Source organism: Neofelis nebulosa, chromosome 9, assembly GCF_028018385.1.
Source record: "Neofelis nebulosa isolate mNeoNeb1 chromosome 9, mNeoNeb1.pri, whole genome shotgun sequence".
Classification (NCBI taxonomy): Eukaryota; Metazoa; Chordata; class Mammalia; order Carnivora; family Felidae; genus Neofelis; species Neofelis nebulosa.
The window spans coordinates 813,894-838,044 of NC_080790.1; the positions used below are offsets into that span (position 1 = coordinate 813,894).

Here is a 24,151-nt window from a genome sequence, read left to right on the forward strand (position 1 = left end):
TCATGTGTTAACGTTTAGTGAACTTTTGGTCGTCTGTGTTAATGATGGGAGGAGCTGGGAAATCTGAACCAGACAGTGTGAGATGTGGCACATGACTTTGGGGCAAGCGTTCATCTCAGTATCTTGGCGGCATGTGTACAGGCTGGACACGTTTCATTTTCCTCCCACGAGGACAGAGAGACCTAGGAGGTGGTGGGTCACAGGGGCAGACACACGCTCTGAAAGGCTGGGAGCTTGGATGGTTTGCAGGGCTGCCTTCATGATAACAATACAGTTGGAAATCCGAAAACCCACCTGCACTCAGAGATGAGAGGGAGACACATAGAAAAGTCCCAGCAAACCCAACTGAGCACATCTCCACCTGACCTGCCCCTTCGCAGACCCCGAAGCTGCTGACGGCCTCCCCGAGCCTCCCTCCAGGGCAGCAGGGCAGAGACGAGGGCAGGTGACATAGGGAGCCCAGGGGCACGTTGCTTGGGGCCCTGGCAGGGCCGTGTGCGGTCTGTGCAGGTGACGACTGAGTGAGAGCGGAGCGGAGCAGAGGGCCTCCCGCAGCAGGACAGGGGCACAGCGGCTGTCGACAAACCCCCTTTGAGCTGACACTCCACGTGTATTACAGGCCGTGAGACACAGAAAAGGTTGGAAAGACCGGACGGGGAATCTGGATCTCAGGAGAGTTCTTAGGGTCGAGGCTCTGTTTAAACAAAGAGCCCTGGGGACTAACCTCTGAATGGAGAATTTATTTATTTTTGCTTTTGCAAATACTGGGTGTGAACACTGTGTGCCTTTTCTTACAAGTCAGGAACGGGTAATTGCCTCCCAGAAAATTATGTTCGTCTTAACCGAATTTTCTGGTTAAGGGAGTGATAACTGAGGAATGAATTTTCCCTTATTAGTCATTGAAAATGTCTCTGGACCCTTTGGCTGGGGCGGTGCCTCAGCCAGCACGCCATGAGAATCGGAGGGGCGCAGGGTTGCGGGCACAGCGAGCACTCTGCACCCCTGCGTGCAGGTGCCGGACTCCATGATGCTCCCGCGGCTCCAAAACTGGCGTCCCACCGCTTTCTGACAAGGTTTGCCTGTCCTCTTCCTGCCTCCTTCTCCCGGAAAAGCCGAGGTGAAGGAACTCATCTCCTGTCGGCTCCGAGGCCGCGTTCCACGAATGGGCTGCGGGTTAGGCCCAAGTCAGGAGTGTGCCACAGGGGACACAGTGCCCCCCCGCCCTGGTTCCTTCGTCCCGAGCTCGCCCTGGTGGCCGTCAGTGCGCCTGGCGCATCTCTGTGATTCCACATCTGCTTCTCGGCTGAGCCGCCAGAAGCAGCTGGACGTGAGCTTTTTAACCAGCATTTAATTGTGTTCTAAATTAGTTAACGAAGAAGGAGCAAATCGGTATTGATGGAACCTCCAGAGACACTCACGGAAACTGTTACCAGTTTCCAACGAGGAAGGTGCTCAAATTATCCCTAAAGTAAAAGACTCAGGAGCCCGAGCCACCTGTCCACACACACGGACCCGGGCCTCTGGCCGCGGAAGGCAGGGCACGGCTCCACGGACGGTAGGTGCGTCCTCGGGAGGAGCCCTGTGGTGACGCCTCCTCCCCGGCCTCAGGGTGTGGGCCAAACATGCCCCAGAAGGAAAGACGAGGGCGGACGTGGACGCAGGTGTACTTGAGGCGTCTGAGAGCGAGTAAAGGAGGTCGCGTTTCTGAAACTGAAGCGTGGCTGCTGAGCTCCGTGGCCAAGAGCGTTGGTGCCACGGCATTTGTCATCCATACAGCCGACCCGGTGGAGCGGAGAGCGGACAACGGAGGGAGGCACGTGGACGGGCCACGGGGCGTTCCACGTGACGGTGTGAGCGGGAGGCGCCTGAGCCAAGCCGAGGTACATGTGCCCGCAGCCCCTTCCAGAACGTCTGTGCTCTTGTCTTCCACAACCTGTTCTCAGGGACGGGGACGCTCAAGCGACAGCAGGCTCACCTCCTCTCTGTCTCTTCCCCCCACGCCCTCTCGCTCTCCCAACCTCCCCCTCTCTTCCTTTTGTCCCTCCCTGTCTCCCCTGCACCCTCTCTCCCCCTAAGTCCCTGTCTCCCTCCCTTCCCTACTCCCCCTCTCTCTCCCAATCTCTCCCCCCGCAACCCCTTTGCTGCCCCCTCGGCCTGCTGAGTGGCTCATCCCAGAAATGAAGTTGCCTTCGGCTGCATGTGAGGTCAGCGGGCGCTGGCAGGTTGGGCCCGGGATGTGGAGCTGGTGGTGCCTGATGGTGCCTCTGACACGGAGCTGGGTGGGGTAGAGAGTAGGTGGTGGGAGAAGGGGAGGCGGGGGCGAACCGCTTATAAGTGGTGCCGAAACAGGAGCCCAAATTCCAGGAGGGCGAGCGAGTGCTGTGCTTTCCTGGGCCTCTTCTCCGTGAGGCAAAGTGCATGAAGGTTGCCATAAAGGACAGACAAGCAACATGCTTTATACGTTACAATGGTTGGAATAAAAACTGGGACGAACGGGTTCCAGAAAGCGGAGCACTCAAACACGTGGACTCCAGGCGGCAGAAACAGCGAGAACAGGAGTGGTGTGCAGAGGGGAGACGAGAGCCACTGCCCCGGGGAAGAAGACGGCCGGCCTGCGGCAGAAAAGCGTTGAAGTGGAAACCAAAAAGAACAAACAGAAAACACCTGGAAATGGAGACACCTCAGCCTCCTCGCAAGAAAAGGGCCTGAGTGGATCCTACCACTCGGTAGAGAATGGTTTCCTCATTCCGAATTCTTGGTTGAGAATGAGGAAACATCCATGAACAGAGTTGAAGTGGAAGTAAAGATTCCCGAAGAACTGAAACCATGGCTTGTGGACGGTTGGGACTTAATTCCCTGGCAAAAACAGCTTTTATCTTCCTGCCAAGAAGAAGGTGGATTCCATTCCAGAGGATTATGCAAATTACGAGAAACCTCGAGGAGACACAGATAATGAGTCCGCTGTGAACGAGGTGGTGGCCGGGATAAAGGAGTACCTCCATGTGATGCTGGGGACTAGCTGCTCTGCAAACTTGAGAGGCCGCAGGACGTGGAGATGTTCGCAGGCCACCCGGACGTGCCCACGTCCCAGGTGCACAGGGCACCACATCCACCGAGGTGGTTTGTACGAACTGCAGCCATGTTGGCCTCTATGCCTCTGGATGACAAGAGTCCTGCACTGTTGCTGAATTCTCTTCATGATTTCCTAAAGTACCTGGCAAAGAATTCTGCACCCTTGTTTAGTGCTAGCGATTATGAAGTCGCCCCCCACCCCCCGCCCCAAGTACCATCGGAAGGCTGTGTGAGGCGAGGCGCTGACACTCTGTTTGGATTTCTGTAAACACATTTTGGTTCGGTCCTCCTCTTATACAAATGATGTACTTTGCAAACGTTAGTGTACAAGAGAATTGGTGTTTGCTTTCTGTTTGATCCTAAACAGAGAAAATAAAAGGGGTTATGGCCCCTTTTTTCCTTTTTTTTTCATTTCAAAGTCACTACCAATGTATTCAGTGATGGACAATGAGAGACATACTGTAGTGTTTCATTGCCTAGACAACAAAGCTGCTTTTGAATGCTGCTGGTTCTATCCCTTTGACACCATGCAATTTTATAATACGTGTTAATGCCGTATGACAAACTGCTCTGACTCCTAGTGCCAAAGGTTCAATTCAGTGTATACACCTGAACACGCTCATCCGTCTGTGCTCCGTTTTTATGGTGCTTAAAGAGCCCATCCTGTAGGCCGTCCATGCTGTTCCTTAGGCATCGTCCCTTTGCTCCGATTGCTGAAGAATGGTGGCCTGTTTCACGGTTTTGTATTTGTGTCTAATGCACGTGTTAACATGATAGACGTAATGCGTTGTGTAGCTACAGTTTTCTGGAAAAGGCAATCTTTTAGGAATTGTTTTTTCAGATCTTCAATAAATTTTTTCTTTAAATTTCAAAGAGAAAAAAAAAAGAAAAGAATGAAGTAGCCTTCAGGGGTCCAGATGACGTCCTTGTCTTGGTTTTGAGCCCATTGGGGGTCACGTGTCCAGAGCCAGTGTTCACACTGACAGAAGACGCAGTTGAACCGAATCTCTGAGCAGTGCAGGCAGCCGTGCCCCATCCCTCAGGCCCAGCGCTGTGGAGAGGACGTCACCAGGGCAGAGACGGCAGTCATGTGCCGCTGGCACTCCACCCCGGCGAGCCCAGCTGTGGGGGGGGCTCCGTGAGGTCGGTAGGTCTGGGGTCATCGCAGGACCCCCGGCACAGTGTTGGACGCCTGCTCCTGGAAGGCTCCTGGCGCCCCAGCTTGTGGCTGCGGCAGCTCAGTGAGGAGCACGGGACTCTTCAGCTCACCTGCCATCCTTCCAGCTGGGACATCATCGCACTCCCATTTCCAGAAGAAAGGCTATGGCGAACCTGCCCGTGGAGCGCAGCCAGCTGGCCCACAGCCACCAGGGCACCTCCACGATCCGAGAAACGCTCGCTCCCCCACATGGGGCGAGTAGGGTATGCCAGCCATGGTCCCGCTGTCTCCAGACTTAAGACCGGTCCCAGCCTGACCCCCATGAAGCCACCCTGGCTTCTCGTCCGCTGGCCTCAGTCTGACCCCGTGGTCGTCAGCTCCTCCTCTAGGGAAGCGGTAGCCTCCCTGTCGACTCCATTCCGAAGACCTGGGTCCATCATCAGCCACGTCCACGGGCCTCTTGCTGGAGCACAGATCTCTGTTAATGTCAGGACCTGGGGTGAATGAGATATTCTGGACTAGGGACGGACAATTATGTAACACACAGTGCTGCACGGCTCGTGCTCCCAAGCCCACGGCGGAGGGTGCCAGCGTCACAGAGTTACTGTTTCCTAAGAACTTTCTGTCCCATTGGACTCCCTCTTCTTGATTATGGCTGCGCCATGGTGACGGCCCTTTCTTTAGAGAGGTTACATAACTGTCGGCGCCATTCCGATGGCCATAACAACACCGGACCTGCGTTCCTGGCATTGGGAAGCCTGGTTCCATCTGTGGGTCGTCACCCACACCAGCATCTGGCTGTCCGTTAACAAATGCTCCCTGCAGTTAGCTGTTTCTGGAAGCTTTGCTGATGTGCACATCCTTTTTTTCAAAGTAATCTCTATACCCAACGTGGGGCTTGAACTCACAACCACAAGATCACAGTCACATGCTCCCCCCCGACTGAGCCAGCCAGGCGCTCCTTGTACATGATCTTTGCAAGGAGACTTGAGAGAGTGGGCGTTCTCTCTGCCACTTTCTCTGTGGAGGGAGAATGTCATCATGGCTGTAGACATGGGGAAACTGAGGCCCGGGGTGCTTAATGCAAAGCTCACGTCACTCAGCTTCTACACGATAGAATGAAACGTGTGCACGGCCGTCCCCCTCCGCCTGTCCCCAGCACTTCCCGTGATGCCCCACGGAAGCCCTGTTTCCAGTAAACACGGAAGGGGAGAGTCCCCGTCCCTCACCCCCCACCCTGAGTCTACCTTCTGTCTGCGTGGATGTGTCCCGAGCACCACGCAGAAGTGGCTTCGTGTCTGGCCTCCTTCCCTTAGTGCCACATGTGCAGGGTCCATCCATGTGGCACAGATGAGCACTGTCCTGTTGTGTGGACACACCAGGTTGTGTTCAGCCCCTGTCCACAGACACATGGCTGGTTCCGCCTTCCAGCTGCTGCGAGCGCTGGTGCACAAGCGTGTGCTCAGCGGTTCTGGGCGTGTCCCGGGGGCCGCTGGGCTGACTTCCCACCAGCGCACGAGAGCTCTGGTTCCTCCCTACCCTCGCCCATCTGTTATTTTCTGTTTTGTGAAATCACAGCCCCCTCGTGGGTGGGAGGCGGGGTCTCCTCCGGTTTTTATGTGAATGTCCCTGATGCCTAGTGGAGTCCAGCATCGTTTCTGAGGTTGGCCACTCGTGCACCTTCTCTGGGGAGATGTCAGTTCAAGTCCTTTCCCATCTTTTAGGAGGGCCGTGTGTCTCTCTCTGGTTGGGCTGAGCGGGTTCTGTCTCCACACATGCTGGGTGTTAACCCCACATCAGAAACACAACTCATGGGTGTTCTCTCCCGTCTGTAGGCTGTCTTCACCTTGTACTCCCGTGAAAATGTCCTTTGATGCCAGAAGGTTTCAATTTTGATGAATCCAGTGTGTCCGTTTTCTTGTTGCCCAGCAACCGAGCGTTAAGCTTCCAAGTCCACACTTCATGGTGGCTCCGGAGCGGCAGCTCCCATGGGGAGGTTCTCGTGGGGCGGCTCCCGTGGGCAGGCTCCTGCGTGGCAGTTCCCTGGGCACCTCCAGTTCCTGACTCAGCCTGCAAGCGTGTGCCGGGGTTTCACAGCTGGTTGTGTGCTGTCCTTATGGCAGCTCGAGGCCTCCGGGCAGCCTGCCTTCCGCTCGAGCACAGGCTACTCACGTCCCAGAGGTAAGAGAATCTGCACATTGTGAGGAGTAGCTTATTTTTGGTTTCTGATTTTTAAACTGGTGGGAACAAGAGGAGGCCACGAATATAGAGCTGCACCCTGCCTGCTCAGCGAGCTGCGTCACCCCACAGTGACGACACCACAGGAGCCCACGGGCTTTCTTAGAAGGGGCTCAGTGACCCCTGGTGGCTCCTCTCTCCCGAAGAGTCTGGATTTCTAACAGCCGTGGCGTTACCAGTGCCGTGAGCCGCTGCCCCATCACCTTATGGGAACCCACGGCTGCCTTTGGGATTTCCAGACACTTCCTTTGCAAGACCTTGGTGTAAAAAATAAAGTGAAAGAGATAAACTTGCCTTCAAACTCAGACTTTCCGTGTTCATCCCACACAAAAGGAGCCAGTCCCCGGGGACAGGAATTTGATCTGCCCGAGCTGCCCTGAGTTTCTGGGGCTGGAGGATGGGCTTCTCACAGGTCCTGCTTCCCCACCAGCGGGTCCTGCACAGGAGCACTCTGGTGACACCCAGAGGGTTGAGCCATGACAGGTGGTGCAGGCACTGAGCAGAGGCCAGCGCCCCCGGAGCACAGCTCCCGCAACACCCCGCCATCGGCTGCTGCCAGCGACGGTGGCGGGGACCCCACGCCAAGCGGCCCTGAGAGCCAAGGCACTGTGGCCCGCAGGAAGGTGGACATCAGCACACCACCGCCCGCAAGAACAGGAACCTCCTATCCCCATCCCCGCTCAACAGAGGACAGCGCTGTCTCCCAGTGACGGCCTGCCCACTCCTTGGGAAGATGGGAAGTTGCTGCAGAGGGCAGATGCCGTGCCTTGCGTGGGGACCTTCTCCATTGGTCCCTTGTCTCAGGGCCTGCCGTGTGCAGGGCAGGGGGTGGATGGAGGACAGACCCAGCGTGCAGGTGGGGCAAGTCAGGAAATTCTGCACAGACAGGGATCTGCTGAAGGCCACACAGCGTCCAGCTGGATCGGGTTCACCCCTTCCTGCTCCAGGGGTCTGTGCCAAGGTGTCGATGAGCTTCTGTCGTGATGGGAGGCTCAGTCACTTCTGAGGCTGCATCACCTCCACCAGAAACTGTAAAGGTGCAAAAAGGGGTTTTATAGCTGCTGTCCCTAAGCACAGAGCTGTGCCAGCAGGTGGCGGACCCTTCTGGAAACAGGAAAGGAAGGAATGAGAGGGAGCGTGTGCAGGAGCAGGGGGCCAGGGATGGGGCTTGAGGGCAAAGGTCGGCGTGGCCAACTGGGCCTGGGCGTGAGGACGCGGAACACAGAAGCCAGTGCGCTGAAGGCCACCAGCTCAGGTAGCAGGAATGTAACTTAAGTGGGACAAATGTGGTTTTTAAGGACGAGCTGCACCCGTCGGTTCTGCCTGAAACACAAACAGTGCAGGTGTCATTCAGCCTGGCCCAGGCCTGGGCTGACACGTCCCCCTTCTGAGCCTTCAGAGGACACTGTCCGGCCGTCACCGCCTGTTCACGTGGACGTTGGTGCCCTGGCCGCCCTCGCGGGGCTGGGCTACGGACGGTGCCCACCCAGAAGGAGCACAGCCTTTCTTTAAAAGGTGCCAGGGCGCCTGGGGGCTCAGTCGGTTGAGCGTCTGTTGATTTCAGCTCAGGTCATGATCTCCCACTTTGTGGGTTCGAGCCCCATGTGGGGCTCTGTGCTGAGTGTGGAGCTTGCTTGGGATTCTCTCTCTCCGTCTCCCTCTTCCTCTCACCCCTACTCATGATCTCTCTCAAAAAGTGAAAAAAGGGGGCGCCTGGGTGGCTTAGTTGGTTAAGCATCCGACTTCGGCTCAGGTCACGATCTCACGGTCCGTGAGTTCGAGCCCCGCGTCGGGCTCTGTGCTGACAGCTCAGAGCCTGGAGCCTGTTTCAGATTCTGTGTCTCCCTCTCTCTCTGCCCCTCCCCTGTTCATTCTTTGTCTCTCTCTGTCTCAAAAATAAATAAATGTTAAAAAAAAAATTTAAAAAAAAAAAAAAAGTGAAAAAAGAATTTAATGGGTGGTTGGGTGCTTGTTGTAGTTGAACAGAAACAGACTTCACGTAGCGTCTGTGCACCGAGCTGTCTCGTTGGGTCTTCCCCAGCGAACCTTCATGTGACAACAATAGCAGCAGGTGCCGTGCACCGCTATTCACCTGCGTACCTGCACAGGGGCATCCCCACCGAGGCCCGGGTGCCAGTGCTGGGGTCGCCGGCAGGGCACTTGCTGAGGATCACAGACGACTGGATGTGGAATGAAAGCCAGGACCCGGGCAGCCCGGCCTCAGAGACCCTCTCCTCCGTCCACGGTGCCTCCTCCGTGTTCGTCACTGTGTGGACACCGGGCCGTGTGGAGCAGTGAGCACAGGTTGCCCGTGTGTCTGATCACTGGTCTCAACACAGGGCCTGCACATCCTGAATTAAACAAAGAACCGGCCTGAGCCTGTGAATGACAGAATAGGACCCAAGAGCCTGGCCAGCCCACCAAGTGCTGTGGGCAAGTGACACAAGCCCATAGCCTGGGCCCATTTCCCCCCTCTGTAATTGTCCCCAGCCCATTAAGGGACAAAGGTCAGACTCACTGGCTGCCCAGGATGAGGCCTCACCTGAACTTGGTTTCTGTATTTATTTATTTTTTTAAATTTTTTAAATGTTTATTTTTGAGCGAGCGAGAGACAGAGTGGGAGCAGGGGAGGGGCAGAGAGAGAGACACACACAGAATCAAAGCAGGCTCCAGGCTCCCAGCTGTCAGCACAGAGCCTGACGTGGGGTTCGAACTCACAAACTGTGAGATCATGACCTGAAGTCAGACGCTTAACCCACTGAGCCGCCCAGGCGCCCCATCTAATACACTTATTTCTACTTTAGTTTTCTATATTAATTTCACAGGGAAAACCTTTACCAGCTCTGTGGGAAATTCACTTTGTTTATGCCTAAGAGAGTATGTGTCCTTGTCAGAACACGGGAATTTCCAAATAAAACATTTCTAACAGCAGAGAAAAGGAGGTGCCCTTCACAGCCTGGAAGCCCCCCTTGGCATGTGTGAGCCCCTGCGGACTTGCGGCAGGCTCAAGACCACACTCGTGCAAACAGCCTTCCCGGAGCAGACGCTCGGCCTTCCAGTATGTGTCCCTGGGGGACAGACACTCAGAGCTGTTGGGAGACTCAGACGTTCTCAACGTCCTGGCAAGGTAACAGTGCCGAGCTTTTACATAAATAAAACTTAGGAAGTTATCATTCTGCTGTTTGCCGAAGAGGAAAAAGTGGCTTCAAATATGAGCCAGAGAATAAGGCTTCCCGGTGTGAGGCGGCAGTGTCAGGAGGGGAGTCACAGAGGACGCGGCAAAGGTCACGGGGAGCGCTTTCCTCGAGGAAGGTGGGGGACCCAACAGAGAACGGGAGCGGTCGGCCCAGGGAGATTCCCAGCAGGGTTGGAAGGTGGGGGCGTGTGTCAGGGGGGCACTTTGAACAGGTCTCCGCGTGACCCGACGGCAGATGGGCTGGACTGTCCCCTCCCCGGCCTCTGCCATCCCAGGGAATCACGGCCTCCGTGAGACTCCTCTTTCCAGACCTAACCTGCCCCCCTCAGATGTTTGGGATCTTGGTTTTCCCACGCTCTGCCGGGTGACCCCCTCACCTAGGACTCTGTGGTGTCTGTCCCTGTCTGCCGGGCGGGCCCGTCACCCTGTTGCCCCTCCCCTGGGAGCAGGGCTCGTGCCCCCCCCACCGTCCTTCCACAGGTGGTGATCTCTGTCCCGAGGGTGTGGTGCAGTGTCTCCCCATCACACTCCGTGTGCGTTCCGCACCTGCCAAGCTCTGGGGCCGGGCTGTTCCTCACGACTCCGTCTCGTCTCCAGTCCCGCCTGTGTGTGTCTCAGGACGATTACAAGGCGCGTCTGTTATCCCAGATGTTCGTCCTTGTGTTCTGCCAGCATCCGTTCCCGTGTGGCCTTGCTCACTAGCCCCGTAGCCTCTGTGTTGCCTTCGTGGGGAAGGGACAGGCTGAGGCTCCCGTGGAAGTGCCACCTGCATGTGGATCGCTGTGGCCGAGTGGAAACTGTCCTCTTAGATGGTGGTGGACGTTCAACTGTCCCCTCGCACAGGGTCTCCGATGGCTATTAGGGAAAGAGGGCACCTGACGCTGGCCGCTGGGCTTTGGAAAGGACGTCCGTCACCTCAGACACTTTCTGACAAATGCCACTGATTTGTGCACCGAGATGGAAATACGGATAGCAATGTGATGATTTCTACCGGAGGAGGTTTACTGGGGACACACAGGTGATTCTGACATCTGTACACTGATTGGATGCGTCACTCTTGCGATCGATGCCGCAGGCCCGGAGCAAGGACTGAGGAAGAAGAGCTGTCTCAGCTCCGGGTGACCTCATGATTCACACTTGGAATTCACACTAAGAAGTTCCCTAAGAAGTTCCCTAAGAAGTTTTGCTTCAAAGGAGAAGTTCTAGGTATTAAAACACTCAAAAGTTGATGATTATATAAGCTGTGAGTCGTAGTCCAAATCATTATTTCAGCCACCGTGAAATATTTAACAACGGTTCCTAAAGATCTAGGTCATTGGGACAGACATGCCACCGAAGAAAGAGGCGTGGGCGAGGTGCTGGAGGCCGGCGGACGGGCCGAGTGCAGGCGAGTCCATCCCCAGGCGCGTGCGGCCTGGCTCTCGGGACCTCACCAATCTTGTCCGTAAGATGCACACGATTTGCACCTGACGGTGCTGCAGGATGAGTGGGAGTGGCTGACGGTGCAGGAGGACAGAACGTGCCTGAAGGACAGGCTTGAGGGTCCACACAGCCGGGACGGTGTCACGGGCGCTGCAGCCGCCGGGGAGGGCCTTCCTTCTGCGCCCTCACCGAGCACTCAGTCCTCCCTCCGTGTCAGTGACTTCAGGCGCCTCGTGTAGGGGAATCACACAGGGTGTGTTCTCTGTGACCGGCTCGTTCCTCTCAACCTCATGTCCTTAATCCCTGTTGAAGCAGGTGGGAGAAGTTCCTTCCTTTTAAGGCTGCACATGCTCCGTTGGGGACAGACCCCATTTCCTTCATCTGCTCAGCTAAGTGGGCCTCCACGATGCCCCGTCCTCAAGTCAAGCAGATCTGAGAGACAAAGCACACGGCATGGCACTCCGAGAGACACGACCTGGTGGACTCGGGGGCACGGCAACCCCCCCAGTGACCCGCGCCTCCTGAGCACCTGTCACCGTCACACAGCTTGGGGAGGCGCTGCTCCGTGCATACCGTCACACTTCCACTTCTCCCCCAGTGTGGGCGGCTCTCCGTGGGGTTCTCTGTGGAGGGTTCTCCCTGGCGGCTGGGGGGGGAGGGGTTCCTCCATCGGGGGGCTCTCCGTGGTGGCTCTCTGTGGCAGCTGTCCGCGGGCGGCTCTCCATGGGGAGCTGTCCGGGGGGGGGGGGGGTTCTCCCTGGTGGCTGGGGGTGGAGGGGTTCCTCTGTCAGGGGCTCTCCGTGGCGGCTGTCCATGGGCGGCTCTCCGTAGGGAGCTGTCCGGGGGGGGGGGGGTTCTCTGTGGAGGGTTCTCCCTGGTGGCTGGGGGGGAGGGGTTCCTCTGTCGGGGGCTCTCCGTGGTGGCTCTCTGTGGCGGCTGTCCGTGGTTGGCTCTCCGTGGGGAGCTGTCCGTGGGGGGGGGGGGGGCGGGTTCTCTGTGGAGGGTTCTCCCTGGCGGCTGGGGGGGGGAGGGGTTCCTCCGTCGGGTGCTCTCCGTGGTGGCTCTCTGTGGCGGCTGTCCGTGGGCGGCTCTCCGTGGGGAGCTGTCCGTGGGGGGGTGGGGGGTTCTCTGTGGAGGGTTCTCCCTGGCGGCTGGGGGTGGAGGGGTTCCTCCGTCGGGGGCTCTCCGTGGTGGCTCTCTGTGGCGGCTGTCTGTGGGTGGCTTTCCGTGGCGGCTGTCCATGCTGGGCCTTCACTGCCTGGCGGGTGTGAGGTCAGAACTCCACACACGACTGCTCAGGTCGATGAGTGTCACCAGACAGCCTTGCTGGTGGCACGTGGATAGGACACCAGCCGGAGGTAGCTGGGCCTCTGGCTGCAGGTTCACAGGGCGCCTGCTTACTCAGTATCTGGAAAAAATAGAGTGGAGGCTTTAAATTGGATCCTGGATTTCGACCCTGTCGACTGTGGTTTTGTGTGGAATTTACTGGTGTGAGCAGAGATTCTGTGTGTGCCTTCGACACGTGGGGCCAGAAAGTATCAATGTCGCCCTCGGTGGGCCTTTGTGCTGGAGGTGCCCGGCTCCTTGTTTCGGCGCTGTGCACTTCCAGACAAGTCTTCTGGGAACCTGAAAAGCAGTTTCCAATTTGCAGATGTTAAACCAAGACCTTGAGGCATGTCGCGTGGACGTGGCAGCTCTTCTTTTGAAATGTCCCTTCAGGAAGCTCAGTAATTATGACTTGTAAATGCAGAAATTGTATTAGGTTTGTGTGAGATTTGCAAGAACCTCGTGTTCCTTCTAGCGAGAGACTTGTTAGTTCCTCTCCTCCAGGAAGACCACCATGACTGAGTCCCAAGGTGTGGGCACCACTGGCGGGCTGGCTTGGGGTGAGGTCTGCCATGAGGTCCAGGCAGCTTCTAGATCCTGTGGTGCCGCGAGGGCTGCGGAGTGAGGTGATTCCTCAGGAACACGTGTTCCTGACGTGTTCCTGACGCTGCGACGCTGTCGCAGGAGGGTGCACCTCGACCACTAAGACACCTTGCTGGTCATTACTCAGAAAAGGTGAAAGTAAGCAGTAATCAGTCATGCGGCTGTCAGGGTGAAGATTCATTTCCTGCAAAGGAACTTAATCCAAAGTGGAACGGAGGAAAGGGGCCCTTGTGGTTCCTGTACCTGGAATCAGTGGCTCCGAGCACAGGGACCTCATCGGCCCATCTGTGGGCAGGTGCCCCTCTGGGCGGGGTTCACCTTCCTGCAGATGCCCTCCGTGCATCTCAGAGATCCTGTCTTCAGAGGTGCGGAAAGGAGTGGGTCTGTGGAATAGACGAGCCAGCCTGTCATCCTGGACAGTGACATGGCTCCTTCTGAGGTCGTGTCCACAGTGTAGAGCACAGGGGGTGTAGACAAGACTTAGTTAAGCTGTCAATCGGGTAGCAAGCGTCTTAAAAAGGATTTTGATGTTTTCAATTATTTTGGAACTTTATTGTGCCAAAGTAGGAGAGAAAAAAGTCAGAATAATGCATTTAAAGCTTTCTCTCCATGGGTAGAATGGGGGTGGGGAGGGCAGCCAGAGAGGACACAGGTCACCATCAGCAATGTTAGGACACTGATGACCCCGTGGCAGCTCACTCGTGCGGGTCCGTGGCTGACGAGCGCACTGGAGGGTCGTGGGCACCTGGGTGGGGCTTTCAGGAACAGGGAAGGCCGTCTGTGACTCCTTTTTGTTTCAGGTGCATCTGGGATCTTCTGCATGGAGACAGAGGGACCCAGGAGTTGGAGTGTTTTTATTTTCTTACCTGATGGGGCACCTCTGTCTCTGTAGGAAACCTGCCCCTTGGGCATCATTTCCTCTTTCTCCTGTTGGGCTGGTGACAGCCTGAGGGTGAGCCACGGTCCTGCCTGTGCCCGGGAGCCCCACGCGCTCTGCTCACCCGCTGCTGGCGGTTCCTTCCACGAATGGTTGCACACGCACAGGCATATACACTTGTGCACACATAACATACGCATGCACAGGCATGCACACACACACCACGGCTAACGCACAGTGGTCAGTCCTACTGAATTCTGAACACCAGGAGCCCTGATATGCTGAGACCCCGTCACAACTTCGCCTAAGCACCAACCGGGCCAGGCATCAGTGGGGCCTGAGTGAAGAAGTCACTCCACCCGGTCAGGAGCCCACAGCCTGATGCAGACAGGGTCCGGGCGGCAGCCAGAAGGGGCATCACCTGTATGAGATGCAAGAAAACGAAGCCGTCAGCCTGATCTGTCAGGGGTCCCTGCAAAACAAGTAGTGTCTTCCTGTTTGTGTCCTGTGAGACCGCAGGTGTCTGCTTTGACCTCAGTCCATCCTTATTCCATGTGTGTTTGTACTTGAGTGATTTTCTGGGAGCTCAAAAAGCATAGAATCTGTTACATGTTTTTGTAATGTGCTTTTCTAAGACTCACAGCGTTTCATTTTATCTTCTTATTCTTCTTCCAGGAACTCGAATTCCCGGACCTGACAGCCGTCCTGCACTGTGTTCACGCCTTCCTAGCAGCAAAGGTGGCCTCAGTGGACCCCGCATTCATGGACAGCCAGAGCTTCGCGATGAAAAGTGCTTCTGCTGAGCGCTGAGCATTAAATTATTTTCTTAAGAAATGACTCTTTCCTGCAAATATTACAACTCTGTGTGATTTTATAATGAGCCTCTAGTTGTGATACCAATAAAACGTGTCACTAGTTTCCAGAGACGCATCACGCTTCTTAGATCTGAGAGGCCAGGGCGCTGCTGGGTGGAGCTGCGTTCACGCACGTCCGCGTCCCGGGAGATGATGCACCTCGCGGGCCTGTCTCTGAGTCAGGCCACGGTGGGCTCTGCCCCGCGCCCTCTGCCGCCCACATCACTATCCTCTAGATTGTATTTTCATAAAATGTGAGAAAATCCTGAGAATCCCCTGCTTTACTGTCCTCAGACAGGGAAGGGTTTTGTCTTCCCTTTTTGTCAAAGAGGGCTGAGTAAGGGTGTGACGTGAGAAATGAGAAGTATTCGGGAAAGGAAATTAATTTCAATACTACCTTTTCATAAACTGTGTAATTACATAATGCATCACTTAAATGCTAACTTAAACGACTTTCCTAACCTGTGAAATATAGCCTTTATCATAGTTTCCTTGGTTTTTGTACTGTTTACCACTTCTAAGAAGGTCCGCTTTCTATTTTTGTCATTGAAAGCAACTTAATGAACCCTTGAATCTTCTTTTAGGGAGACAGACTGTACTCAAAGTCCAGGTCACAGCCTCATTTCTCATGGTTGTGAGGACAGGAAGCACATAAACCACCGGGCTGTAAAGTTCCAGAAAACAGTTCTGGGAAAACAGGTAGATGTTTCCTGCAGCTGCAGGAAAGCAGGTGTGCAGTGCTGACAGCCCCATGGCCCCGCGGGTGTGGACCTGAGTGGCTACGTCAGTTCCCTGCAGCTCACCCACCTCTTGTCGGTCGGTGTTTTGGAAGAAGAACCGTTTTGGTTTGTAATATACATCGAATATTTATAATCATATATTAAACACATAATATTTAGGTGTTTGAAATGCATCTCCCTTCTAGAAGATCTCTGTACATAGTATGTGTATCATAGGTATTATATCTAGAATTCCCGTTTACATTGCAAGGGCCTCTGTGGAAAACTAACAGCAGCAGACTGTTTAAGGTGAATTTTAAATAATACTCCGGAGAATGGTGTTCACAGAGCACGAGGCAACAATTTTCTCTGCAAACATCTGTTCCCTTGCTTTACGTCACACTTCCCATCAATGTCAACATTCGCGGCAGCAGGAGTAACATTTCCACCTGAAGACCAAGTTACAGCCCTCTGCGGTGTCTCCTCCGTGGGGGCGTGCCGGCCTCCACATTTAAGGGTTCTCCGTTTCCTCACTGGAGCCAAAGAGCCTAAGCTCACTCAAAACTAGAAGGTATTCTTCTGCACCAGAGTGAAGAAATTGTGAGGGTTTTTTGTTTGTTTGTTTTCATTAAAACCAGAGATTTAAAAAATGTACCTTTACTGGATAATAATGAACGATTAATATTTTCCCAAGATTTGATGCTAAAGTTTATTTTTGTATTTGTATAAATATACAATTCTTTGAAAAGATGCACAACTTTTTAAAAATTAAAAAACAGCAAAAGTCTTTTTTTTTTCTGAAATGAGCAGTGGCCATGTGCCCACTTGTCTTTCCCTTTGCATTTCTGTGCACCTGCCCAGTGGCCACAGGAGTCGTCCCCACCCTCACGTGGCCACACGGGTCAGGCTGCTCACGCCCCTGTGGACCAGTGGGGGGTGGGGGTGGAACAACAATTATCGCTTTGGTTTGGAAACAGGACTCGTCAAAGGCGGGGGCCTGCTCCTCACGCCAGGCTGTCAGGGTGCTGGGTCAGAAATTATTTTATTTTCATTGAGATGTGCAGCTAACCTTAAAATACCAGTTTTGCATTCTAATTAGGAATTATCAGTAATTCCTAATTGTCAGTAATCATCCTAATTAACAGTGGGAATCATCTGCTGATCTCGTGTGCAAAGTCATCGGTTGTGGAGACCATGCTGAGGGCCGCGCACACACGACCCCTTTCAACTCGCTCCCTACCTGGCACGGGTCTGACTTCGTTCTCACCGTGAAGGTCAGGGAACAGGCCTCAGCCCAGGTCGAAGGCCGGGCTATTTGTGGGGCTCGGTGAGCCGAGGCCCTGGGATCCCCAGGCTGAGCCCCCCGGCACAGATTCCGTGGAGCTGGCGAGACACGCTTCAGCCCAGGGCCTGTGGAACCCCAAGAGGATCGTTGTACTTTGTCTTTGCCTGTCCCCGGAGAGTAGTAACCGGTATCTTCTAAGTGTGGCCTGTTTGCCCTTTGTTCCATTTTTGTACATTTTTCTATCCCATGTCAACAGTAGCAGCAGAAAACTCGCCCGGTGATGAAGTATGGTAGTCAAAGTGGAAACACATCCTCTTGGAAAGTATCTCAATCCATGCCGTGGATCCTGACCTAATTTACAATCCACACGTGGGCATCTGGCAGGACGCTGTTGAGTAGGTGCGTCCTGTTAGTGACCCTGCTAGCTGAACATTCATCTTGAAGGTTTATTAAGTCTTGGGTGGAGGAGGAGGAGGAGGAGGAGGAAATGCCCGTCATCCTGAAGGCAAGGAAATGAAATGACAAATACATCATCACCGGTGTCTCAGAGGACTCCCCGCGTTGGTCTGTGACCGGGGTCGGTCTGTGACTGTGATCTCGTGCCCAGACTGCTCTCACAGGCCCAGCAGGCTCTGAGCTGGCAGGAAAAGTGACCCGCTAACACCAGAGGAGAAGCAAAGACACCTGTGCGTGGTGGAGAGGGGGGTGGGGGCACAGCTGAGAAGTGACAGGAGCCAGCGGTGCTTGGTGGGGACCAGGGAGCTGGATGCCGAGGCAGGTGTCCTAGGAAGGACCGTGAGCAGGTGTGAGCGTCAGGAACAATTTTACGTGGTTCACACAAACTTTATGTTTCTCACCTCGTGGTCTGTATTTTCATGACCTCAAACGACATTTCCACGTAAGGAAAGGATCCAGCTGCATTTGGATCCCTCCAGACACAGGCAAGTGCCAAAGAACCTCTTCCCATATCCGTTGAGCTCTGTGTGTGTGTGGACCTGGGGGTCCAACCAGCAGAGACCTTGTCATAGCCAGCAACTTCCTGGCACCCCCCCCCCCCAGGACCTAATACTTGCACTCTCCACCTGCCGGTGAGCTTTCATGACTTTTCTGCCTTCAGGACGCTCAGCGTATCACAGGAGTGTCCGTGGAACCCTAAACACTCAACAAGGTCCTGGTTTATTTTTCTGTCCCTGTGGACGATTTGTGGGAGCTGACGGTAAAACCTCTCGTTTACTGGGGCCTGTGGTGACTGCCATGGGTAAATCCCTTCCCTCCCACTCAGTGACTGGTGGCCATCTGATGTCGTCTGTCCAGAAGCACAAAAATAGGGGAGGGGTAAGACTGGAGATTATACCAATTATTATCATCTTGTTTTTTCCAGAGTTTGGAGCAACAGAACAGGCAAAGACAGTTCCTAACCCAACCCTCCCCAATTCCAACAGGACTTTTTTGGGGTTTTTTTGGAAGTAAAACTGATTTATTCAACTCGGGAACCAGACTGAATGTCCTCATGGTTTCACAGGCTAATTATTTATGTATCTATTATCTACTTTTTAAGCGGGGTGCAGCTGACACACGATGTTACACTAGTTTCCGGTGTAATCACAACGTGATTGGACGAGTCTGTCCCTTATGCGGTGCACACGCGGGCGTCCCCGTAGCACGAATTCAATCCCGCCACGGCGCCTCTCGGATGCTGCGGGGCACCTGCGGGGGTCACCGCGGGGCCTTGCGGTTTGGAACACCTGGTCCAGGACGGAGAGCCCGGCCCCGTCCTGCCTTCACAACAAGCAAGGCTTGGTCCCGAGTGGAGAATTTGCCTCCGTGTCCTCCCGCGTGCGGACGGGAGCAGCCTGACCCCGCAGCCCGAGTACCAGCCTGCAGGGAGGAGGGAGGACTCCGTAACCCCGCCTGGCGGGGACGCATTTGCACAGGGGCCCGCCGCTGGCCGCCCGCCCCTACCCACGAAACGGCGCACCTGGTGGGCGTGTGCACCTGCACACACGTTACGCAGACACAGCCGTGGTCAGGGACGGCCAGGACAGCGTCGCCGAGGAAACGCGTTTTCTGTGTGTGTCAAAACCCCGGAAGGACGTGGAGGCTGCCACGGGCGCAGGTTCTGCGCGTCCGGCAGGTCCTGGCCGCAGCAAGCTCCGCGGGTTGACCGCCGCGCACGGACGCATAGCCACACGGGAAGAGCACGGCTAAGTCGCACGCAGAAATGGTGAAATGCACAGCAAAAACTCTGTAAAGCTCTCAGCAGGCCTCAGCCGGGGGGCAAAAGGGCAGTGTACGGTTCAGAAGACACTACTTACCCGACTTACGTCCTGAGGAAGAGCCCACCCTGTAAATCCAAGGAGATCCAAGTCGGGCTCATAGAGGCTTCTATGAGACACACGTGGAAGCACGACACTGGATTCAACTATTTAACATATACCGTGGAATGACCCGTCGGTGCCGGGCGGTGCGGAGCCCGAAGCCCCGGTGCAGCTCACGAGCCTGGAGGAGCGGGCGCGCCCAGCTGGAGAACGCATACGTGGCTGGAGAGCATGCGCAGAGGGCTGGAGGGCGCGCGCACACGCCTGGAGGAGCCAGCGAGAAGCCAGCCCGCCCGGCTGGAGAGCGTGCCCGCCTGGAGCGAGCACGCACGCACACGTTTGGAGAGCACGCTCTGCTGGAGAGCGCGCGTGCACGGCTGGAACCGGCCCCAAGTCAGGCACCGGGACACAGGTGACAGCAGGTCCCGACGTGCCGGTGCTGGTGGGACTGCACTTCCCGTTCCGGCTGCACTTTTCAGAAGCACATGGACAGAGCGGTTCCAAACAGGTAATCGCCCCGTGATACAATACGCTTTGTAGTAAACCCAAGTCTGTACCACGAGCTAGGACTCACGGATGTTTCTGTCCTGCTGAGGAAGCTGGTTTGTTTTATAGCTCGGCAGTTTGTAATCGCGCCGCCTTAGCAGGCTTTCCCTAAACTGGCTTAGATGGTAATTCTCGTTTCTGTGTGTTTGTTTAAAAACTCAAAGGCAGGGGCGCCTGGGTGGCGCGGTCGGTTAAGCGTCCGACTTCAGCCAGGTCACGATCTCCTGGTCCGTGAGTTCGAGCCCCGCGTCAGGCTCTGGGCTGATGGCTCGGAGCCTGGAGCCTGTTTCCGATTCTGTGTCTCCCTCTCTCTCTGCCCCTCCCCCGTTCATGCTCTCTCTCTGTCCCAAAAATAAATAAAAAATCCTTGAAAAAAAAATTATAAAAAAAAATAAAAACTCAAAGGCAGATACCTCGTCACTTGATTTCCGGAGTCTTGGTAAGGCGGCGGAAGTTTGCCGGGAGTGAGCATTTTAGATGTTCGGGCTGCGCTCAGGAACCTCAGGAACCACAGACTGGGTGACGTGGGAACAACGACGTCCACTTCCTCGGTCCCGCAGGCTCGGCGTCCGAGATCACGGCGCCAGAAGATTCGGGGGAACCCGCTCTGGTTCCCAGATGCCGACTTCTCGCCGTGTCCTCACGTGGTGCAGGGCCACGGGCCGGCAGGAGTCTCTGCTGCACGGGCACCACTCCCCCATCACGCAGGCGCCACCCTCCTGCCATCACCCGCACAGCCACGCTGGGGGGCGGGTTCAACACGTGAACTTCGAGAGGACACAACTGTTTTTAGTGCAGAGCAGTAGGACGAACATTAATTTGACCGAGTTTGTGTGTCCAAAACAGAGTTTGGGAGAAAGGATATATATTTTATTGGTACCTAACAATAAGTTTACTTGAGATGAGAATCTTCAATAATATGTGTTTATCCCAAGAAAAACTTTTCACCTGTAATAAACTTTTCCTTTGAAACCGGAATTCAAGGTAAATGCATAACACAAAGAACATGCACAGTGTTTCCTCCAGGTAAACCAGAGTTCCTGTTTGCCCTCAGGTGGGCTCTCTGGTTACTGTTTATTGTGACTCCTACGCAGGAGTAGAGTCGTATCCCCATAGGTTGGGGGGGGGGGGTTAGATTTCGGGAGCCCTGCAGATAACGTGGGGACCACCGCCCATCATGGTTCGTGAAAGGCCTTTTCAGAAATCGGCTTCGAGGCGATCTGGGGATTTCTGTGCAAAGCCCTCTCTCACCGACGCTCGGCGGCAGAGATGAGAGGTTCGCCAGCGGCCTTATGGAATGTCACGTGGCCTTCTTCCTTTAGGAGTTAGGGATTTTCTGTGCCTTCATAAGAGCTCAGAGTGAGCCTAGACGCATTTAAAAAATGCAAGGTCGGGCCACGGTCCTGGGCCATGGCTCTGCCTTATCGGCTTCAGATCTGACATCCTCAGGACTGATGAAATTATTGTCAGCTTAGCCCCCAGAGCCTTGATCCCACCCTAAAGGAAAAGCTCAAGTGACTCAACCGTGGAAGTGCCCGGAACGTGCAGCCGGACCCACAGTTGAGCACTTCAGGGTGATTGCTGGTGTTCACTTATGTATATTTTATTCAGAGAATAATTCAGTCACTCTTGACTCATTCCCTCTAATTTCAAACTCAGGGTGTAAATAATTTGAGTGGTTGTCTCTATTTTTTTATTATTAATAAAGATCTTTAAGTTGTTCGAGAGCACAGGGAACCCGGTGGCTCAGTCGGTGGAGTGTCCAACTCCTGATTTCAGCTCAGGTCATGATCTCATTGTGAGTTCAAGCCCATGTCGGGCTCTGAGCTGACAGCACAGAGCCTGCTTGAGATTCTCCCTCTCCCTCTTTCTCTGTCTCTCCCTCTTTCAAAGTGAATAAATGTAAGAAAAAGTTATTTGAAAGCAAGAGTCAGCAAGCCACATCCCGTGGGCCACATCGGATCCGTGGACACTTTTTGTAAACGTGGCTTCATTAGAACATGGCTGTGTTCGTTCATCTGGGCCTTGGTAACCCGGCACCATCAGCTGTGGTCTCAAACATGTTCTCATCCTGCCTTCCGGCCATAGCATTCAGAAAACACTCCCTGGACATTTGCTGTGTACAGACATGCTAGGGGCTGGGGACACACAGGTGCCTGGAATGTGGCACCCTCCCGCATCTGTGGAGAGGATGAGTATCCGCTCGTTATTCCCAGCATGCTCGCGCCTCCCATTCCAGGCAGAAGGCCCCGGTAGCCCAGAGAGGCTGTTCTGCGCTCTGCCCTGCAGGATGCGGGGGTGGGCAGGGGAGCTGGCAGGTACGGTGTCCCTAGTGGAGCACGCCAGGAAAGCAGAGATCTTTGGGGGGGCAAGATGCGTGGACGGGGCTTCAGGTGGCTCAGTCTTGGGCTACAAATCCCAGACAGGCGGGGAGGCCAGGGAGGGGCCCAGGAGTCAGGGGGTAAGTGCGGGGACTGCTGGGCTTCCTTGGATGTCACGTTGTTGTCAGCCCCCTCGTTCATCCATTGGGCTGTTCAGCACAGATTTGACCACTTTCTAGGCTCGAGAGTCTGAGAGCTAGAACTCACATAACACAGTCCTTGCCGTCCAGCCACAGACACGTGGGGAGAGCAGCAGGGCACGGGGCCTCAGAGCACAGAGTGGCCGGCTGGTTCTTCCCGCAGAAGGGGACTTCCTAAATCTCACCGAGCCTCACGCGTCCCAGGAAGAGTAACTCCCCTTCTGAAATGTGACCTGCACGGGAGTGACAGGTAGGAATGTGCAGAAGTACATGTGAGAGGGGCGCCTGGGTGGCTCAGTCGGTTAAGCGGCCGACTTCGGCTCAGGTCACGATCTCGCGGTCCGTGAGTTTGAGCCCCGCGTCGGGCTCTGTGCTGATGGCTCGGAGCCTGGAGCCTGTTTCCGATTCTGTGTCTCCCTTTCTCTGACCCTCCCCCATTCATACTCTGTCTCTCTCTGTCTCAAAAATAAATAAACGTTAAAAAAAAAAAATTTTTTTAAAGAAGTACATGTGAGAGAAAGACGCATGAAATTCTGGGCACCCCGGGGGGTGGCTCGTGAGCCTCTGCTTGCCAGGAGGGTGAAGGACACCTCTGTGTGAATCAGAAGTTTCTGGAAGAGCTGAGGGCCTTACACCCCTTGGACAGGTGGAGGCTGGGTAGACGGTGCCTCGGCGGCTGGAGGATTTCTGGGGAATTTAAGTGGGAATCGTCCTCGTCTTTGAGGGCAGCACACTGAGATCCGAGCGCCCCGGGCATGACTCAGCACAGACACTTGGCGCTGACTCTGGAAATCCAAAGTGTCTGGGGGTAAGCGACATAAACCAGGGGTATTGGATTTTGTTCAGAGTGAAGGCCAGGAGGTTAAACAGGCTCAGTGAGGGGGACTCTCAGCAGGTGTGACCCCAGCCCCGTCCTGGGTGCGGCATCCACCTGTGGCTTGGCCAGGGCACACCGATTCCTCCACCCGCCCTCCAGCAACCATGTGGGACAAGGGACAAATCTGAGCCAGAAAAGAGGGATTTAGGGAACACCCCAGATGCTGTCCTTGGCAGCTGTGACACCCTTGCCGGCGCTCTCTGCCGGCCTTAGCCACCATTGCAATCGTGAGGGGGCAGGGGAAGCCCCCTCTGCTACACCTTCCCTTTGGTGCTTTTCCCGCTTCCAGGCTTCCTCCCCCCAGCAGCCCACACCTGCCTGTGCCTGCTGCGCCTGAGCCCACAGATCTTTATTTCCACGGGAGCTCCTAAAGATGCCTGTTAATATTGCAACTTTCTGGCCAAGAAGCTCACGTCTGATAAAGAGTCTTTGGGCCACGGTCTCTTAAGTCAGCCTAAGGGAGTAACTTTAAAAGTGGAGATACCAGGCTTCATAGAAGTCTCTTCAGGGGCACCGTGAGGGCCGCCTCACGCTCACTGAACCTCAGACGCTACGTCTTGAAGAACAGAGTCGTGGGAGTCGAGAGTTGAATCAGCAGCCTGGGCTCATAGTTTGTTGACAAATTGATTCTGTAGAGACGTCCAATGTGAATTTGCGAAAGGTCAAGGAAAAATCTGTTTGTTTTTCCATTTATTTGTGAACACTCAAAAGTAATTTTTCCAAGGGAGGAAAGCCTGATCTGTTCCATGACTTCCTCAAGGGCACCTCGTCTCACCTGAGACAAGAATAAATGGCCGTGTTGGTCATCACGCAGTGGCCGTGACACTGTATCTGTTCATCCTTACGGTCACAAAGGTCACAAAGGATTCCTGCCTGTGCACCTGAGCACAGCATCAAAGGAAAATAGTTGATTCTTCCAGTTTTATTCCATGCAAGTTTCAGTATTTATCCCAGAACTCCAGTCCCACAGCCAGAGTCCCAGCTGCACCAGGACATACCGACTCCTCCTCACAGGGTACACGGTTCCATCTGGGAGACAGATCGCACTGGGAAGAAAGCGTAATGTATCTAGACAGATAACTTTTTTGGTAATTTGGTTATTTTGTGTAAAAGCCTGAAGTCTACCTTTTACATACAC

General features: G+C 54.8%; 1 protein-coding gene, 1 long non-coding RNA gene and 1 pseudogene across 2 annotated transcripts in view; all 3 read left to right on the forward strand.

Annotated features, from left to right (window-relative positions):
* SNTG2 (syntrophin gamma 2) overlaps nt 1-14,815 on the forward strand; it is a 180,065-nt gene extending 165,250 nt beyond the window's left edge. The window contains exon 17 of the mRNA XM_058682379.1: nt 14,569-14,815. Coding sequence (XP_058538362.1) covers nt 14,569-14,703 — 135 coding nt within the window. The 3' untranslated portion in view covers nt 14,704-14,815. The remainder of the gene's footprint in view (nt 1-14,568) is intronic.
* LOC131484263 (mortality factor 4-like protein 1) lies at nt 1,623-3,988 on the forward strand (annotated as a pseudogene).
* Nucleotides 14,816-19,352: 4,537 nt separating the features above from the next.
* Nucleotides 19,353-22,643, forward strand: LOC131486148 (uncharacterized). Its single transcript, XR_009249198.1, has 2 exons — nt 19,353-19,577; nt 20,021-22,643. It is a non-coding gene; the product is annotated as an uncharacterized LOC131486148 (long non-coding RNA).
* The last annotated feature ends 1,508 nt before the right edge of the window (nt 22,644-24,151 follow it).